Source organism: Hippoglossus stenolepis, chromosome 7 (genome assembly GCF_022539355.2).
Source record: "Hippoglossus stenolepis isolate QCI-W04-F060 chromosome 7, HSTE1.2, whole genome shotgun sequence".
Taxonomy (NCBI): Eukaryota; Metazoa; Chordata; class Actinopteri; order Pleuronectiformes; family Pleuronectidae; genus Hippoglossus; species Hippoglossus stenolepis.
Genome location: NC_061489.1, coordinates 19,929,038 through 19,946,477, shown reverse-complemented (window position 1 = coordinate 19,946,477; position 17,440 = coordinate 19,929,038). Strand labels below are relative to the sequence as shown.

Below are 17,440 nucleotides of genomic sequence, written 5' to 3'. Positions count from 1 at the left end.
ACTTAAACCTACCACCCAAGCTCTTATATATATATATATATATAATAATAATAATAATATAGGCTACATCAGATGTCAGCCAATGTTAAACCTGGAGTACGTCCAACCCATTCATTAGTAGTTAAGGCAACATCGCCATCATCTTCACCAATTTTATTCACTAAAACATATCTAATAATTGACCCATCAGCCTCGAACCAGTAGGAGGAAAAACAGTTGGATATGACACCAGGATTATTAGGTTGTTTTCATTCTGCAGTTCCAGTCTCTTGGTAGAGTTGAAAATGAATACAAAGTTATAAAAAGTCACTTCACACTCCATCTTATATTCTTACCTGTGTGTTAAAACTAGCCCAGATGTATTTAATCTGTATCCAGTAAAGTGGAGAAACATGATCAGAGTGAGGATGTTATTGTGTTAATCAGGATTAATCAATCATCTTAAAGTGTTAAAGTGTCTACTTTCTATGAAGAGCAGATAGATCGCTCATCGACAGGAGGGCTGCCACTCCTCTGAATAGTAATGACACTGATGAATTTACTGCTGTGTTAGGCCTTTTCTCAGAAACAAGTTTTAAAGAAGGAAAGTTGGATGTCGAAAGGGAGGATGAGAGGAAGAAGATGAATTTACCATAGACAAGTTGCTGTTCCCTTGGAGTTATGAATAATGTATTCCTCATCTACTCGGAAGAAGCGAGAAATAGAATTCACATTAATCGGCGAGTACAGCCACGTCCACCTCGGCTCCAGTATCCATGTACCCCCCTCTGTACGCCAGCAATAAGAAGGCATCAGTACCACAGCTCTTAAAGGAACTGATGGTCTTTTTAAAGATATGTTTTGGAAATATCTTTTTATTCCTTTGGCCTCCATCACAAATGCAAGGACAAACAAACACATGTGCACACACAAAACATCCGGCAGACATTCTGGCTACGGTGTTTTATTCCCGTTCCATCATTGCTGTGGAGTTGATGATAATGATGATGTACTACAGTACGCACAGCTATTCAAATGGATTTTTGTTTCCAGTCTTTTAAAGTTCCCATTTCCTTTTTCATGTTCTGGTTCAAATTGGGTGAATGTAAAACATAAATACAGTATTTGCACAACATAAGAGAACAAACAAAGTGGGAGGTCACACGATGCGTGGTTCCAGTTGAAGTCCTTTAATGGTGGCAGTCGTAGGTTGATTATATAAAGGTGTGACAGACTTTGTGATCAAAAGAGTGTGTGTGTGTGTGTGCGCTTCACATACCTGAAGAAATCGACTAAGTTCTTTCTCAGCTTTATGTTTATTGGGCCTGTTTCAAATAATAGTCGATTAACTGATGATTCTTGTTAAATATTATAATTAGTGTTTTGATAATAGGATGTCTACGGTGGGCAGACTTTTCAATAGCTTTGTCTACTGTCGCTCCTCCTAACACAACACAAGTCGGTGCTCTCCCCTCCAGGGCTTGGTTTATTTTTTGATAATTAATCTCTCACTGCACGCCTAATGAATGGGAGCACATCAAACCCACCCAGTAAATATAGAGCAGATCTGCTCTTTTGCAGCCTGGCGATATGGGGATTACACTGGTTATGTGGAGCGGAGCTAGATCAAGTGGCTGCGGCTGTGCTGAACTGCAAGCTATCATGGGAAGAAATGAAGGTGCCAAAGTAAAAGAAGAGGTGGGGAATGATGCAGCGGGTGGGGGTGGGGGGCATATGCTTGCTTCTGGAGCCCAGCCCTGCCCACTGTGGAGGGGCCTGACAGTTCTGGGTCACACTCTCCATCTCTAGTTATCTCCACCCTGCTCCTATCTGCTCGGTGGTGGCGGATGGAGGACGAAGGGAAAATAGGGCGGCTTATTGAGATAATAATGTGGTGTACATTGGTGACAGTTGTAAGCCGAGTGCCACAGTGCTTAAGCCATGCAGGGTGATGTGCGAGCTTTCACCAGCTTGTTCCAGTCGCGAGTGGGCGAATCCGCCGGCTCAGGCTTAATGTATGGTATTTCATGCTTTGAAAACAGGGCACCTAAATGCTGATTTCTTATTTGCTTTGGCTCAGAATTTTGTGTTCTTTCATGTTGCTGTTTGTAACATGATACGGCCTGTCCACCCACAAGGTACCAACGGAACATAGCCTTTAGTTTGTGGGCAACGGTGAGAGGCAAAGACTTAGACACTAATGTTTGGGAATAACAACTTGCTGTTCATCACCAGTGTTACTTTTAACTAAGACACATACTTTAATATATTTGTTTTTTCTTCCGGTTAGCACCAAGTTAATCCAGTTGGCACTTTGTCCACAGTTCTGCTTGCTCAAATCAATCATTTTATTTTAGTCATATTTTGTGCTCCTGTCCCTTAATGTGTTGAAAAATAAATAAATTATAGCACATTTGTACAGCTGTACATTTTCTTGTGATTTCTGTTGAAATCACTTTCTTCCTCGTGTGAGATTATGTGCAAAAACAGGAGTTTGCAAGGATGTCAATGCTTTCTAATATACAAGAACGATTTTGTGTAAATTCAGCTGCCAGTGGAATCATACCTGCAGTGTAGTACTGTATATTTGTGCGATATGACTGCGCGCTCTTGAGGAGACGGTTTGCTATTTAAAAAGCTGCTGTCGAATCAGAAAGCTGTCCCTATTCCAGCTGCTGATACTGTATTCCTCCTACTGGTAATGTATTCATCCCACTTTTGCAGACTTCACAGCCCTGCACCAGAATTGCCTTGCCATTAAGCAAATTGGAACAATTAGTTGGTCACGCCCACGTGGAGTTTGTTGTTCCCAGTTTAGGGAATTTTTTCTTGGATAATTTGTTAGGCATCGTTCAAGAGAATCCTCAAGGGTCAAATTTCCACATCTATCATCTCGGTTTAAATGCATCTTCGCTCTTAAGAGAAATACAAATGAAAACTAGTTGTTTATTTTGCATATTTAAACATAAACTGTCCGTCAATGTCATTCTTAGAAAATAATGATTTCTCAGTTTGGAGCTCAGCTTAAGCCGGCTGTGTATTTATTAAATGTCACTTGCAATTTAAGTTGATAATGTTACTGAGAAAAGGTCACATACCAACCTGTGTGGAAGACCGGGCTGATTCACACACAGCAACACCAGGCTCTCAGTCACACTCCTAACTGGATGACATGTTTTCCCGGTCATTTTGCTTTCAATTACACACATTACACTGATTAGATTTACATTTCAGTTTTTATGGTTGCTCTAATTGGCAAAGATGATTGCAAATTAGGCAAGAGGGCAAGCATAGCCTTGGCCACTGTCTGTCACCTTGAAACGGACAGAGGAACACAGACCCGCATCCTGTGTGCCTATTAATCTGCATATTTCATGATGGGGGTGAAGCAAGTGATCAAATTTAATAGGGTGTCTATTTTCTCCCGCAGCACCTTTTTTCGTCTGGCATTTAGTGACCTCTAGCTTGGATAAGGGAATAATGTGTGGTTAATTAGCCTTGTAGAGTTTGTGTCACTCATATCTTTCGGTGGCTTGTCTAATTGTTCTGCTTTATATTTCCTCACCCGTCAGGCCTCAGTACTACAAGGTGATAGAAGAATGCGTGTCTCAGGTGGTCCTGCATCGCAGTGGGATGGACCCCGACTTCGGCTACAGTAAAAGATTGGACGTCGACTTCACCCATCTGACTGGTACTTTTTTAATGGCTCCATATTTACTTTAATGTATTTAACTCATGGTGTTTAAAAATACGTAAAGTTAAAATTTACAGACTATCTGCTGCAGGAGTCTCACCACTGACATTGTTAAATATGGTTAAAATACCTCGCAGTTATTCTCATTGTCCTCCCAGATCCCCCTCAGATTCCACTGACAAACACCTGCAGTGGCTTGACATATAAGATGGGGGGGTCACCTATTCATGAACAGTATATTATATCTGATAGATACTACTTGACTAAACTCAGCATCATTTCGAACTTTGCTTTTCTTCGCCGGGCTATTTGTCAGCTGTGTTCCTGGAATCATACAGAGAACATCTATTATCACTGAATTACTAAAGGGAAAAATAAAGATTCAAACTGAGAAATGAAATAAATAACACCAGCGTGTCTCTGTGTTGTGTCACTAACAGGTCTGTGACTTGCCAACAAAGGGTCATTAAAAGTTTCTAGACCTATCCACAGAGATCTGATGCAGTATGAAATAGGGTTTCTCACTTACTTTGCCAAGATCAGCTGTTGCAAAAACTTCCCGGGGTGTGCTTTGTTAAATTCTTGCGATTGGATATATTCGTGATTGTTTTTTTTTTTCTTCACATTTTCGTGTCACTTAACGTGTGATCTAACAATAATTTACACTTGCTCAGTCCTGAAGACAATTCATCTGCATGTGATTCCAAATCACATAATCAAGAAAAACTGAATAAATTGAAACGCACACAGTGAAGAAAACAAAGTAAAAGAGTTGATTTGGTCCAACCCTCTAGGTTTTGGCTGATATTTGTTCACACCACACACAACCTCCACATAACCCACTTAGCATTCTTAGGTGTGCTGAAGGGCACTCCTGATGTATGACGGTTTTTAAGACCATCTTAAGTTGTAAACACCTAATGGACAGTTATTTTAAAGATAGAATTAATGATCACACTTGCCCTAATGTGCTTTGAAAACAAGACGCAGGTCGAAGTGTAAATCTCACGCGCGGAGCTTCTCACCCAGATACGACTTTGAAGCGTCTCGTGACCGTTGCCGCCTTGTTTTTCCAGATCAGTGTGTGGATAAAGCCAAAGTTGACGAGAGTGAGCAGAAAGCGGCCGAGTTCTCCAAAAAGGTGAGACATTAATCACTCCTGCAGCGCCTCTGGTTGGCCGCCTCCCATCAGGAACGTTTTTTTTCTCCCTCAGAGCTCCCAGACAAGCTATTGATCTGCCATGCCCTGATCAATACCTGGCTGTGACGCTACATGATCCGTATCAGCATTACAAGAATCAATGCCGATGTTGTGATGTATACTTATTTGTGCACAGTGTCATGACAGAGTTAAGTTATGTGCAGGCTGTTTTGGTCAAGTTCTACAATTCAACGTGTCCCTTTAAGGATGTCTCACTTTAACTTACATTTTCTTTTAATGTAGTTCAAGTTAACCCTTTGTTGATTCAAAGCGTTTTTTATTTATTCCAGGAAAGACTTTACCCTGAGCATAGTGTGTGTAATATTGAAATGTATCTTAAGGAGCCTCACTGTCACTGCCTGGTGACACCAGGGGGGTCCTGGCTATGTTTTCTTCTTAAGAGTCCTGTCCCACCAGCCTGCTACACCCCGCTGCGCCAGTGAAATCATCGTAGTGACATGGCTTGGTTTCTGCAAAGGTTAGATCCATCAACATACATGAAAGCCAGGCCTGAAACAAAGACAAAGGACAACAGGGCTCGAGGGCCATGAGGGCTATGAATAGAAATTGGCCAGAGAGTGTAAGACAGCATGTTTTTTGGTGTCTGTTGATGCGCCCTGTGGCCATTCTCTGGAGACATCCTGCCGCTCACCAACCTGCGTGTGTGTGTGTTTACAGCTGTGTGCTCATGTTTGTTATCTGCACATAGACATACTTGTGTCTCTTTTCTTTCAGTTTGATGAGGAGTTCAGTGCACGGCAGGAGGCCCAGGCAGAGTCTCAAAAGAAGGAAGAGAGAATCAAAGAGTTGGAGGGGAAGATCCAGGCCCTGGAGTCCCAGGTAACTCCATGAAGAGAAATAACACTGCTCTGCAAAACAGCGGTGCATTTCCCCAGAGATCTCTTATGCTGTATGTTTCCCAAAAAAGAATCAAAAGGAAGAAAGTAAAAGATCCGATATCTAGACACTTTTAATCAATTTGATAAAAGTTTCTTTTTGACAAAAAAAAATGCTTCCAATCCTAGCTGTGCAAAGTAATGGCGCCACTCAAAAACGGCTGATTTGGTCAGAAGGATACCTTTCTGCTCCACTTACACATGTGATGCTGCTGTAAATGGGAGTTATCCTCCATGCAAGAACATTTGATTTAATAAAGGGTCAATCTCTTTCTTAAGTTGTAGCTCTTTATATGGGCAGATTGCTCTATTGAAGCTTTTCCTATGTAATTCTATCATCACAGAGATGGATTGCGTTTCTTTTCCTGGCCTCCGCATCATTTTTTCCCAGGCAAAACCCTCCATTTTGAGCTCAGAAAATGACTGCTATTTCCCCCTTAACCCAATTTCAAACACTTTAGCACTGCCTTGGGACAGAAGGGCAGTTTGCCTCCATGCTTAGGGAATTTAATAAAACCACCATTGAAAGATGGTATAGCTACATCTATATTAGAAATTGCTTTTCCTTTCGAGCATTCCTCTCTGGTTGCTTATATTAGCACTCACCGTCTGACGAATTGCGCCTAATGTGTTCCAAGCATCACCCAGGTGTTTTCTGAGTTGTATTTTACTGTTGCCTCAGTTCTCTTGCAACCATTCTTTGGTATTCCTGAGTGCTCTGTTGCCGCTTGTTACCTGCGTTTGTCCCCGATTACTGCCTGCCCATTTTAATGAGACCATCAGAAAAGCTTCTCCGCGCTTTCTCCAGCTGCTTGTCCTCTTTTTCCGTCGCTCTCTCCTTCCACTCTCTGTCAGAAACAAGTGCATCAGACTTGTGTTACCTTTGCTTGGCCTCTTTTTCTTTGTTTGAGCTTTTTACGTTGTTTCCAAGTTGCTCTTCCCTATCACACACCTTCCCCCTCACCCTCCCCTGGCAGCCCCTGTCTTTTGAAGACTGACTGACTGTGGTGCATTAACAGGTATAGTGTGGAGCAGAGAAGCCCCGGAGAGTCAAACCCTCTCTTCCTCTGTTTGTCTGACTGCTCCTTCAGAGAGCGATTATAGATGGAGAGCTGCAGATCAACAGACATGAACCTCAACAGGAGAACATGTCATTTGTTTGACTCAAACCTGCATGAATGTGGCCATAACAAATAAAAAAATATCCCCTATGGATATCGACAAAACATATTTACAGTATATAAAGTAATTGCAGTACTTAGTATTGAACATAGATAAACGTAACTATCTACCTTTCTTTTTAATTGAATTTTAGTTAAGAGTTGATCTTCTCAAATATGTGAGTGTTGCATTAACAATCTAGAATCACCTCCTGTTTTTGGGGCAGGCGTTCACACTGAACATAGATTTGCTTCCTGAAGCAATGCGACACAACAACAGTGTCATCCTCCCAGACGGTTGTGATTCTGCCACTTCAGGAAGACTCGGCTGAAAGAGTGTGTTTTGCAACCTAATCCGCATTTGACACAGTGCTGTAGAAAGCCATTAACTCTGAGAGTGTGGAACCTTTAAATCGCTGTGAGGACACACATTCACTTTGTCCGTCAAAGCTGCCGTCTTGTCACCGCTGTTTTGCTGAATTTGAATGAAGTGGGAGCTAACCCTAACCTTTCATCTCCCCGCCTGGATTCCTGTTAGATATTAAAACACTCGCATGCCTGAGTCGCTCCTTTTCACCTTGTTTGTGAACCAACACATTTAATGAGAGTCTTTCTCTGGGAACTTTGGCAATGTAACAAGCAGCCTGTTTGATGTGTCTGTTTGATTATCCCCCAATTGATTTGAGTGGAGGTTCTGCCTGTAAACATCAACAAAGGACAGAAATCACAACAAGTGGAAATCATCCATCCTTCTCCAAACCTTTGCTTGCAACCACACTAGGCCAAAAAAAAAGGGAAGTTATTCATTGAATTGGCTGTGGATGTGATGAATAATGTAGCACTGCAGTGGTACATTGGAGCACTCTGCGCCATCCCATTAATAGGTTTTAACAACCTGGCGGTCTTGTAGCTGACCCAGCTTGGCCCCAAGAGGAGCTGTAGGTGTAGTCCACCACTTTCTCTCTCTTTTCCTGCCAGGCTGCCTTCCATCGTGGCTGATTATAGAATTTGACTCAACTGATAATGACAGCGGAACTCACCATGTAGTCACTGTTACAACGTGTGCTTTTTTTTTTGCTGTTATGAAACGGAGCCAATTCAGTTGTTTAGCTAAAAGCACACATTCGCTGTCATGGTGAATGGTGGTTTGCAGAGCTGGACTCAGGAAGCAGGCCGTGCTGTGCTATAGAAGCCGTGGATCTCTCTGGTTTGTCTTGAAAATGTAATCCTCACAGACTTCTAACTTTTAATCCCAGAGGATGAAAGATAAAATAAAACTTCCCTTTGCCTTAAATATTGCACTTTAATTCTGTTTCCCTAAAAATTCTTGCAAAATGAAAGTTCTTTTATAACTCGCCCCACTAAAGGATTTCATCCCCCTTTTCCATTTTACCCATTAAATATTTAGTTATCTACAGTCTATAGTAAGAGGTGGTCTGTAGGAATGACTCCATGAAAAGATCTTTCATTTCAGTGGCTCAGTTGCTTTTCGGCAAGGTTGCACTCAGTGAAATATCAAAGCAAAATGCGTGCATTTCTAAAACAAAGGCTGCACAGTGAAATCGGTGCCCATCACACATCTTAGAGTGTTAAGTTGGACGTGTTTTTCGATGCCAAAAAGAAGAAAAGGGCAGGAAAATGGAAAAAGGGTTTGAAGGTGCACCAACTGTCAGTGATGCTGCTCCTTGTTCCTTTCATGCTGCCGTCTGAGCTTTACACAGATTCTCTTTTGAAGATAGATTACATCTTGTTTTAGGTGTAAAAGTACTGTACCTTTTGCACATCAAATAACTCATTCACACAAAATGGGAAAATGACGCTGTCCTACCATTTTTCATGTGTAAGGAACATCCTCTTTCCCCTGATTCTCTTTCCTGCCTTTTTTGTGTTCGGTGTGAGTTTTGCATCTGTACCTGTTGTAGTATACTAGTGTTCCTTCTCTTCTCTGTCTATCTAACCCACCCCCACTTTTGCCTTTCTGCTTCCGTATGTGTCTTCTGTGACGTGTTTTCCTGTGTGTGTGTGTGTGTGTGTGTTTGTGTTGTATCTGCACAGTTAACTAATGAAAAAGACAAGCTCACAGAGGCTCAGAGACTCATCAGGGAATCTGAAGCCAAGGTGGGTGTCCTCTTTGCATGCACGGCCCTGGATCTAGCCTCACTTTTTATCACCTGGAAAAAAGTCATATGTGGAAAAGAGTTGTGTTGCAAAATATTTTTGTTAGAGAAAATGATGATGGAACTTATCTCCGTTCTCTCTGCATGTTTTAAACTTCAATTTCTCTAAATTGAAGTGACATTCTGTTTGAACTGACAAGCAATGTCTCTTATCTTAATTTCCAATACACATCTTGATGCAATGCTTTATCTTTTGAAATGACTCATTCACAGAAACCAATTACATGCTTTAAAAGTCTATGTATCTAGGACCATTATTCCATTAAGCTTAATAATGGAGCAGTTCCAAGGTTTGAGAAACTGTACAAGGTTTTTAACTAAAGGCAATTATTGCTTGTTAAATGCAAATTTCCTAAGTAAACACTTTGTGATTGAATTCCTCCATCAGAGATGAGATTGAGGCGTAGATTTAATCACACAATGTTCAGAGTTGATTATCTTCCATGCTGACCTCCTCATTGAGTCCAGCAGACTATGAATCTAATTTGGTTAGATTTTATTTTATCCTGCTCCAGATGGGCTCTGCAAAAGTCACATGATGGAAAAATTATTTTAAGGACATTCACTACCTGGCCAGAGACACACAGTTAAAACATGTTGGATCATGTACATATTAGAAAACAACACAGGATACTAATTCAGGTATCTTAAAGCTCATATGTCATTATATACTGCAGTTTGTAAATACAGTATTTCTCTTCTTTCAATATGTATCTATAGATAGATTTATTTGTGCGTGTTCTCACATATTCACAGTTACTTTTATATGGTAAATGTTAATGCAATATCCTACCTACAGTGGAAATATAAAGTAGTTTAACCCTTAAGCATTTTCTTAATTTATATACAACATGTATATAAAATATGGTCATATCTTCAGCTGAATAACAATAACGGACAAATACCTACTTTTGTCCATACTGAATACATCATTCCAGCTTTCATTAAGTTAGTGGGAAAAGTATGTGAACCCCTATCCGCCAATGACATTTACAAATGCTAACTGGATTCAACAGTTTTCAAACCTAGAGTCTAACCAATGAAGCAAGACGGGAGGTGTGTGCTACATTTACCTGGAACGTTAAAGAAACACTCAAACCTTTGGACTTCGTTACCTGCCAATGTGAATAGTGTCAAACAAAAAAGAGAGAAAAGAATCATATTATTCATGTTAGGGTGAAAAAGTCTACAGTTGGACAAATGTTTAAATAGACGTGATGTAGTATTGTGGCTACTTGCCCAGTTCTGATTCTGATATTGATTCTAAAATGACTCCAAAAGAACAATGCAGAGTATTCAAAGTAAAAAAGACGTAGAGATTAACAAGGTAAAGGCTTAAAGGAATCGTCTCTGTCGACTTTGCACAGATCACTGAACAGTCATGGTCTCCATGGCAGGAGGCTGCTGTTCTCCCAAGGAAAACATCACAATGCCTGAAGTTAGCCAAAGACCATCTTGACACTCAACACTATTGGGAAAATGTTGTGTGGGCTGATGAAACTAAGGTTGCATTGCTGGGAAAGAACAGCCTGTACTACATACTGCATGAATTGAGCATCGCAAACCAACATAAAACTTCCTGCTAGTGCTGAAGTACAGAAGCTGGGATGTCATGATTTGAGCCTGGACAGCTCGTAGTAATTCAGTGGGAAATTAATTCCAAAGATTATCCAAGTGTCTAACAAGATAATGTCGGGGTAGCTGTCTGCAGCTGAAGCTCAGGAGAAAATTAAGTGACACGGCAGGACAATGACCCTAAACATCGAAATAGATCTACTGCAGAGTGACTTCAAACAAAGAAAATCCAGTTGTCAGAGCCTTGAGCTTGGCCTAACAGAGCGGCTGTGGAATTACCTCCAGTGGAAGGGAATATCCCTGAGCTGAAGCAGTCCTGTGAGGAAGAATGGTGAAAAGTTCCCCCTGAAAGTTCCTCTATGGTCTGCCAGCAGTTGTTTGGAGTCATTACTGCTAAAGGTGTCCGGATCATTTAATAAATCCAAGGGTTCCCTTACTTTTCCCCAACTCTGTGAACGGGTGTGTTCAGTAAAGACACTAAATAATACACGTGCATAGGTGTAAGACACGGCCCTGAGTGCGATGCTTTCCCAGATGAACTCACTCTAAAATGTCCATCGTCATTAAATATATCCTTTTGATTACTCAATCATTTATATACTTTACCATTTATGGATTTCATTGGGTGTTTGCTTTCATATCTGAGGGAGAAAATACCAGTGGCATTGGTATTGCATCCCAAAGCTTTATTATTGGGGAGATCAGAGAGAGGGGTTGAAACTCGGAGGGCCCCTCAGTACGGAAACAACCAGCGCTCTAATTTAGCAGCTAATTTGCTTCCATTCCCTCATATTAATCTTTGAAGAGAAAATGGGCCACGAGGGCTTGAGATTGACAGACATGTAATCATCGAATGTGGATTTTCACTAAATGGCTCCGGGGCAATCTGTATGAGACGCTCCTTGCACAACACCTTTTTAATTTTGGCCCTAATAAACAATCCACCAATGCCATTATGTAATGAAACACTACGTAATGTCTTTAAATATGAAGCCAATCACATTTTACGCACACAATCAAGTGACTAGGGAAATGAGCACAGTGGGGAAATTGGTTTTAGAAATGAGATGTGCAAGTGGAAATGCTTTTTGGTGAGAACTGGCACCTAATCAGCTCTGAGGATCAAGCCCTGTCTAAGCTCGGGTATCTGTAATTGTTGTATTTGCATAACTTTTTCTCTCTGAAACATTTTTCATTTTAGCATTATCACTATCAAAGACTACCTGTGTATGCACCAGGTGTGATAGTGCAGACATGTCAAAGGACTGAAAGACTTTGTCTTATCAGTCTCGGGTCTAATTACATCCCTGTCTACTGTTTAATAGCCTGCCACTGTGAGAACTCATGACAAAGACTTGATAGGAAAGCAATGTTCTTATCTTTGTGTTAAAGCAAATTAGAACAGCAGTCGTTTACAGGTTTTCCTCCAAAGTCGAGTCTAGTATTTATTTACATACTGGGATTTAATGAACACAACACATTAGTCTGATTAAAAGCTCTTTAAATTAAGCGGCATTTTGTTTTCGGTAGAATTTCATGACAAACATGACCTTTGCCTCCAATAAGGAAACATAAACAAACAGACAGCAGCAGACTTTCTGTGTCAAATTTGACTTTTTGACACCACCTTGAGTTTATAATGTAGTTTTAATAATATTTTTTTCTTCAAAGGACAAATTCAAATATATATATCGGGAACAATACATACAAACAAACTGCCGGACTGACAGAAAATATGTGCACAGAAATGTTTCATAAACTTGTGATCTTAATACTTGTAGTTTGTGAAATCATGGAAATGACAGAGGGCTTGACCTATTCAGAGTAGCTTTAGATATTTAGTGACATAAGATTGAGGTTTGTATTGATCCACCAATTTATCTGCAGGTCATCATTATTCTTTCCACCCTCTGTTTGCAGATTGCAGCAGGTCCACCTGCGTCAGGAGCAGCACCTCCACTAGCAGGGGGTGCAGCAGCTCCTCCTCCTCCTCCACCTCCTCCGCCACCGCCACCTGGTGGATGTCCTCCTCCTCCACCTCCTCCTCCTCCTCTTTTCGGCCATGCAGGCATTCCACCGCCACCTCCGCCACCTCCTCCTCCAGGTGGAGGACCTCCACCACCCCCAGGTTGTGGGCCCCCGCCTCCTCCGCCTTTCTTTGGGGGCCTAGGTGGGCCTCTGCCACCTCCATCATTACCTGTCGTCAAGCTGCCTTATGGGCTGGAGCCCAAAAAGACCTACAAGCCTGAAGCTGTGATGAAGAGGGTCAACTGGACCAAGGTACGATTCACTGAAACACATATTCTCATGTTCACTGATTGTATCGGTTATTTTCATATGAAATATTATGCAATGATTTTACAATCACACCTGAAAACACTTTGCTTCAGAGCTTTGGATTTAGAGGATTCTTTGAGTAACCCTGTGCAACACAAAGATGCAAAGTTGAGGATCCAAACCAAAAGTGGACCCATTCCAATGCTTTTTCAATGTAGTCAAACAAGCGTTCAGCCACGGGCAACACGTTTCCACACTCTGCACCCATTTCAAAGGGATTCGAGAGTAAACAATTTTCACTGCTTCAACGTCCTTGGATTTGCACATTCTTAGTGTAATTGAATGAAGACTGGGTTGTGTAACTTTCCATCACATTTGAATTCGATTTCAATAAGACATTCTCTTGCATGTGGGCTCTATTTTACCATCATTTATCCATAACCTCAGGAGTTCTTAGCATTCATTTAATGGTTCTTTGCTGATGTCTGTGTGACCTTGCATTTTAGTGTTCAATTACTGACAACAGCCACATAATCAGGCTAGTTCTTTTGATATCGTGTTAGTGTTGCACATTAGATTTAAAGGTTTTAATGGAATCCAGCCACGTATGAACATTTTGAATGTGAATATTTCATTCTGTTGAGGGCCATTGCAGTTGTCCCTCAACATTTTTGGCTCTTTTTCCCAAAATAACAAGTAAACAACTTGATTATTTTTTGATTTCTACTTTATATTATTTATTAAACAGCAGGCCACCAAATTACATAAATGAGAGAAGGAAATTTGGAAATACAAGTCACATTTACAAGCACCATGTTGCAGGTCAGATTTGCTGTCCCCTTAAGGAGAATTTAAAATGCCACATATGTAATTTAGTAGATACAATAATAAATATATAAATTACAGCTGTATGAAATATAACACCCATTGTGTAAACAGTTATTCGAAAAAACTGCTTTGTGTTTTTCAACCAGGTGGGGCTCTGTGTGTGTTTGCGCTTTGATATTTTAAATATTATTACTCATTGTCTTGTGCATTGTGTGGATTTGCATGCATGAGTTGTGTGCTTTCTGTCTGGTGCACATGCCCGTTGTTTGGGGAATGTACTGAAACAGGTTAATGTGAAGGTGCATTAACCTTGTCTCCACAGGAATTGTGGTTTGGTAATGCAAATGAAATTCATAACCACCTGAGGAAAAACAATCTGTGTCTCTTGTGTCGATTAAGTGGGACAAGAGTCGTCCGTCTTATCTGTGTGCAGCAGATGGAAGTATAGCAATGCCACTAGCAACTGTAATTTGGTTGTGTAAAAAGGAAGGGGAGGGAAAATACATTTTTATACATGCATCCCCTTTGTCCACTGCCCCATACATGTCTGGAGTATGAATTACAGGTTTGCCAACATTATGCTGTCATATACTGTAGGTATGCACTTATTAGACCATTAGGTTTTACATGCAAGTGTGTGGGTAGATGAAAGTCCAATCCTTTGTTGCATCATGCATACACAGATGATCTCTACTTACATACAAACACACATTCAATCATACATACTTGCTTCCACACTGCAGATAAACTAGCATTAACTCTCACTGGGAGCAGCTTTCAAATCAGGAAAAAGTTGAACTACTTTTTTATTTATTTTCAGTTTTAGAATAACTTCTCCAGTCAAGCCAGGGTTGTGGTAGCTTTGCATTCTTAGTCATAAACAGTAGAATAAGACTCACATGGGAGAAGACCAGCACAGTTACACACAGTGAAATGTCAACTGTGTTCAAGTGCTAAGTGCATTTTAAATCAGTTTGAGTTATTGTTGTAACACTGCTTTCCGTCTATATCTGTGTTGTTGGGTCTCACACAAAACTCCTTAGAGAATATTCAGAACGGATGTGTGCAAATGCCCCAAAAAACAGCAACACACACATATATAATCTTCCTGTAGCTGCCATTTTGACCTGCTGATTACAAACTAATTACAATTTGTTCTCTTTCCCCACGAAAATATGTAATCGTATGATATTACGATACAGATTAAAGATGTCTGTAAACATGTGGGAGTAGAAGAACAAAAGGAAACATGGGATCAGTGAGATGAAATAATTAACTTGTTTTTATACAATGCAACAGCTCATTAGCTCAAGTGGTAAAAAATACCTGGACTCAAACATAGAGATGCCATCTTTACTCAGGTCAGGACCCAGGGTATCTGAACAGTTCATGCAACAGGCTGAAATTTGAGTTATGCAAGTTTTTAAGCTCCTGCACAGGAGTAACCCAGGGCAGTTGTCTTAGCCCCCATCTTTTCCCATTACCTGTCTCTTCAAGGCAGGGAAATAACTACTGTGGAATCAATTAATATAACATAACAATATATTTTTTAACATTAAAATCTGACAATTAACATGCAAAAGATGAATACAATAATCAGATCTTTTTTATCATGTTTAAAAAATCGACAAAGTACATGTTTGGATTGTCAGCACCTGAATCTTCTGTCTACCTTTGCACCATCATTTTTAAAATCATCATAGGCACATTTTTAATGTATGCTATATACTTTCTGTTTATATATGCTTTAGACAAGCATCATCAAAATCAGCATCAGTAATGTGAAATATATATGAAACAAATCATTACATCATTGAGCTACATTCGCTGCGTTTCCATTTGCTCTAATTAGGTCACCACAGACATGACGTGCGCTGCTTTCTAGGACTTTGAACAGAGAGCAAGTGAGTGTACAGAGGCTCATTGTTAACGACACTCAGCAGCAACAACAGCTCAGGTCGAAGGTTCCTAAAGCCTCCTATTAAAGCCATTACAGAAAGACTGAGTATCACCTGGAACTCCGTGTTTCATGATTGTTGTTTCTGTGTGTAATGGAAATTTTTTCCCAGCACCCAGTTTGATATGAAATGGTCGGTAAACACAGATGTTAGCAATGACATTAATGAAGCTTCGTCTTTGTTTAGGTACAGAGACTCAATGGATGTGATCACTAGGACCTGTGTTTACCTCCTATTCCATGTCAAATTACTGCAGGAAGGTCTATTACTGTTGTTTTGAGAAGGGTAATTGCAGCGGTGCATTAGGGCCAAGCGTCAGTTAAAGGCAACACTGTCACACAAAAACCTTTCACTATACAACTTAACACAATGTAAAGCAGATGTAAGGTTGACCTACACATTATTAGCTGGTAATAACCGCAGCATGCTGGATGAGTTTGTTTATGTGTGGATCTCTATGTACGCCTCTTGTCTAGTTGAGCAGTACAGAGGGAATAAAAGAGCAGGAAGAGAAAGCATCTCCTCTGCCCTGCCATCGTCTCAGCCTGTGTAGGTGCTCGGCTCCTTCTTAGAGCCTTTCAGACAAATCTAGGTAGGAGGACTGTGTAAACAGGGCTGCTGAGGCTTTGTACTCCGAACTGAAATTCACAAATTTCATTCATCCCAGGAGAGGTGAGTGAGAGCTTTGATGTGTCTGGTGCGGTCAGGATCCATCCTCACATTATCTTTTAGCCTGGCCACATTTATGTGATTTGTCATCGTATATTTCCATATTCAGACGACTCAATTTTCAGTCGTTGGACCACTGTGCAATTCACACTATACGTGACTGACTGGTGACAAGTCGTCACACACTACATGATCTCTCACCAAAAGAAACCTACTAGTAAGTCTGGTCATTTCGTCCTGCGCTCTGATTGGCTGTAGTTGTGGCAGATTCATTTTAATGTAGAGCCGTCTAGAAAACTAGTTAGATGCCTCCTCCATGTGTCGACTAGGGCTGTCAATCTTCCTCTATAATCCCATTTGACTTTAATTCCCTATTATTTTTAATCTTCAAATACTATTTGAAATTTGAATTCAATTTGTATTAAAATTGAGCCCATTATAACTATGTACCCTGTATAAAGCAGCGCGTCTCAGGTGCATGAGACAAGCAGCTCCTCTTTTGGGGTCTCATCTATTTTCTACGCGTGTACATCACAGCAACATTTGCTGTAAAAATGATCTGTTGATAATCATTTTGACATCTCACCAGCAACAGTACACCTTTCAAGAAAGTTGCAATGTCTATATCTGTAGAATATGTCACAGAGACGTAAAAGCATCAGCTGAATGGCAGTTTTTGTGTCTGGGCTCCCTCTCTCTCTCTCTCTCTCTCTCTCCCTCTCTCTCCCTCTCTCTCTCTCTCTCGCTCTCAGAACGAGGGTAATCAAAACCACGTTGTCAGACTCAGCAGTGGCGCTGCAGTATGCACACTCCCTCTGTGGACAACACAGAAGACAAGCGAGGCTGAGCCCGAGGCACCGAGCCAGCACATTTATAAAATTAATACAAATACAGCATTCAAATGATATTACTTTATTTTAATTGGAATTATATTTGACCCCTGAAATTGGTTCAAACACCCCTAGTGCTGGCAAACCTCTTGGTCCAGGTCTTTGAAGAGTTCCTGCACAGCGATCGCTGACTGCT

At 40.7% G+C, this 17,440-nt stretch overlaps 1 protein-coding gene across 3 annotated transcripts in view; it reads left to right on the top strand.

The window, feature by feature from the left end:
• diaph2 (diaphanous-related formin 2) overlaps nt 1-17,440 on the top strand; it is a 340,142-nt gene that overhangs the window by 119,240 nt on the left and 203,462 nt on the right. For all 3 annotated transcript variants that reach the window (XM_035160754.2, XM_047340479.1, XM_047340478.1), the window contains exons 15-19: nt 3,552-3,670; nt 4,750-4,814; nt 5,610-5,714; nt 8,986-9,048; nt 12,603-12,962. In XM_035160754.2, coding sequence (XP_035016645.1) covers nt 3,552-3,670; nt 4,750-4,814; nt 5,610-5,714; nt 8,986-9,048; nt 12,603-12,962 — 712 coding nt within the window. The remainder of the gene's footprint in view (nt 1-3,551; nt 3,671-4,749; nt 4,815-5,609; nt 5,715-8,985; nt 9,049-12,602; nt 12,963-17,440) is intronic.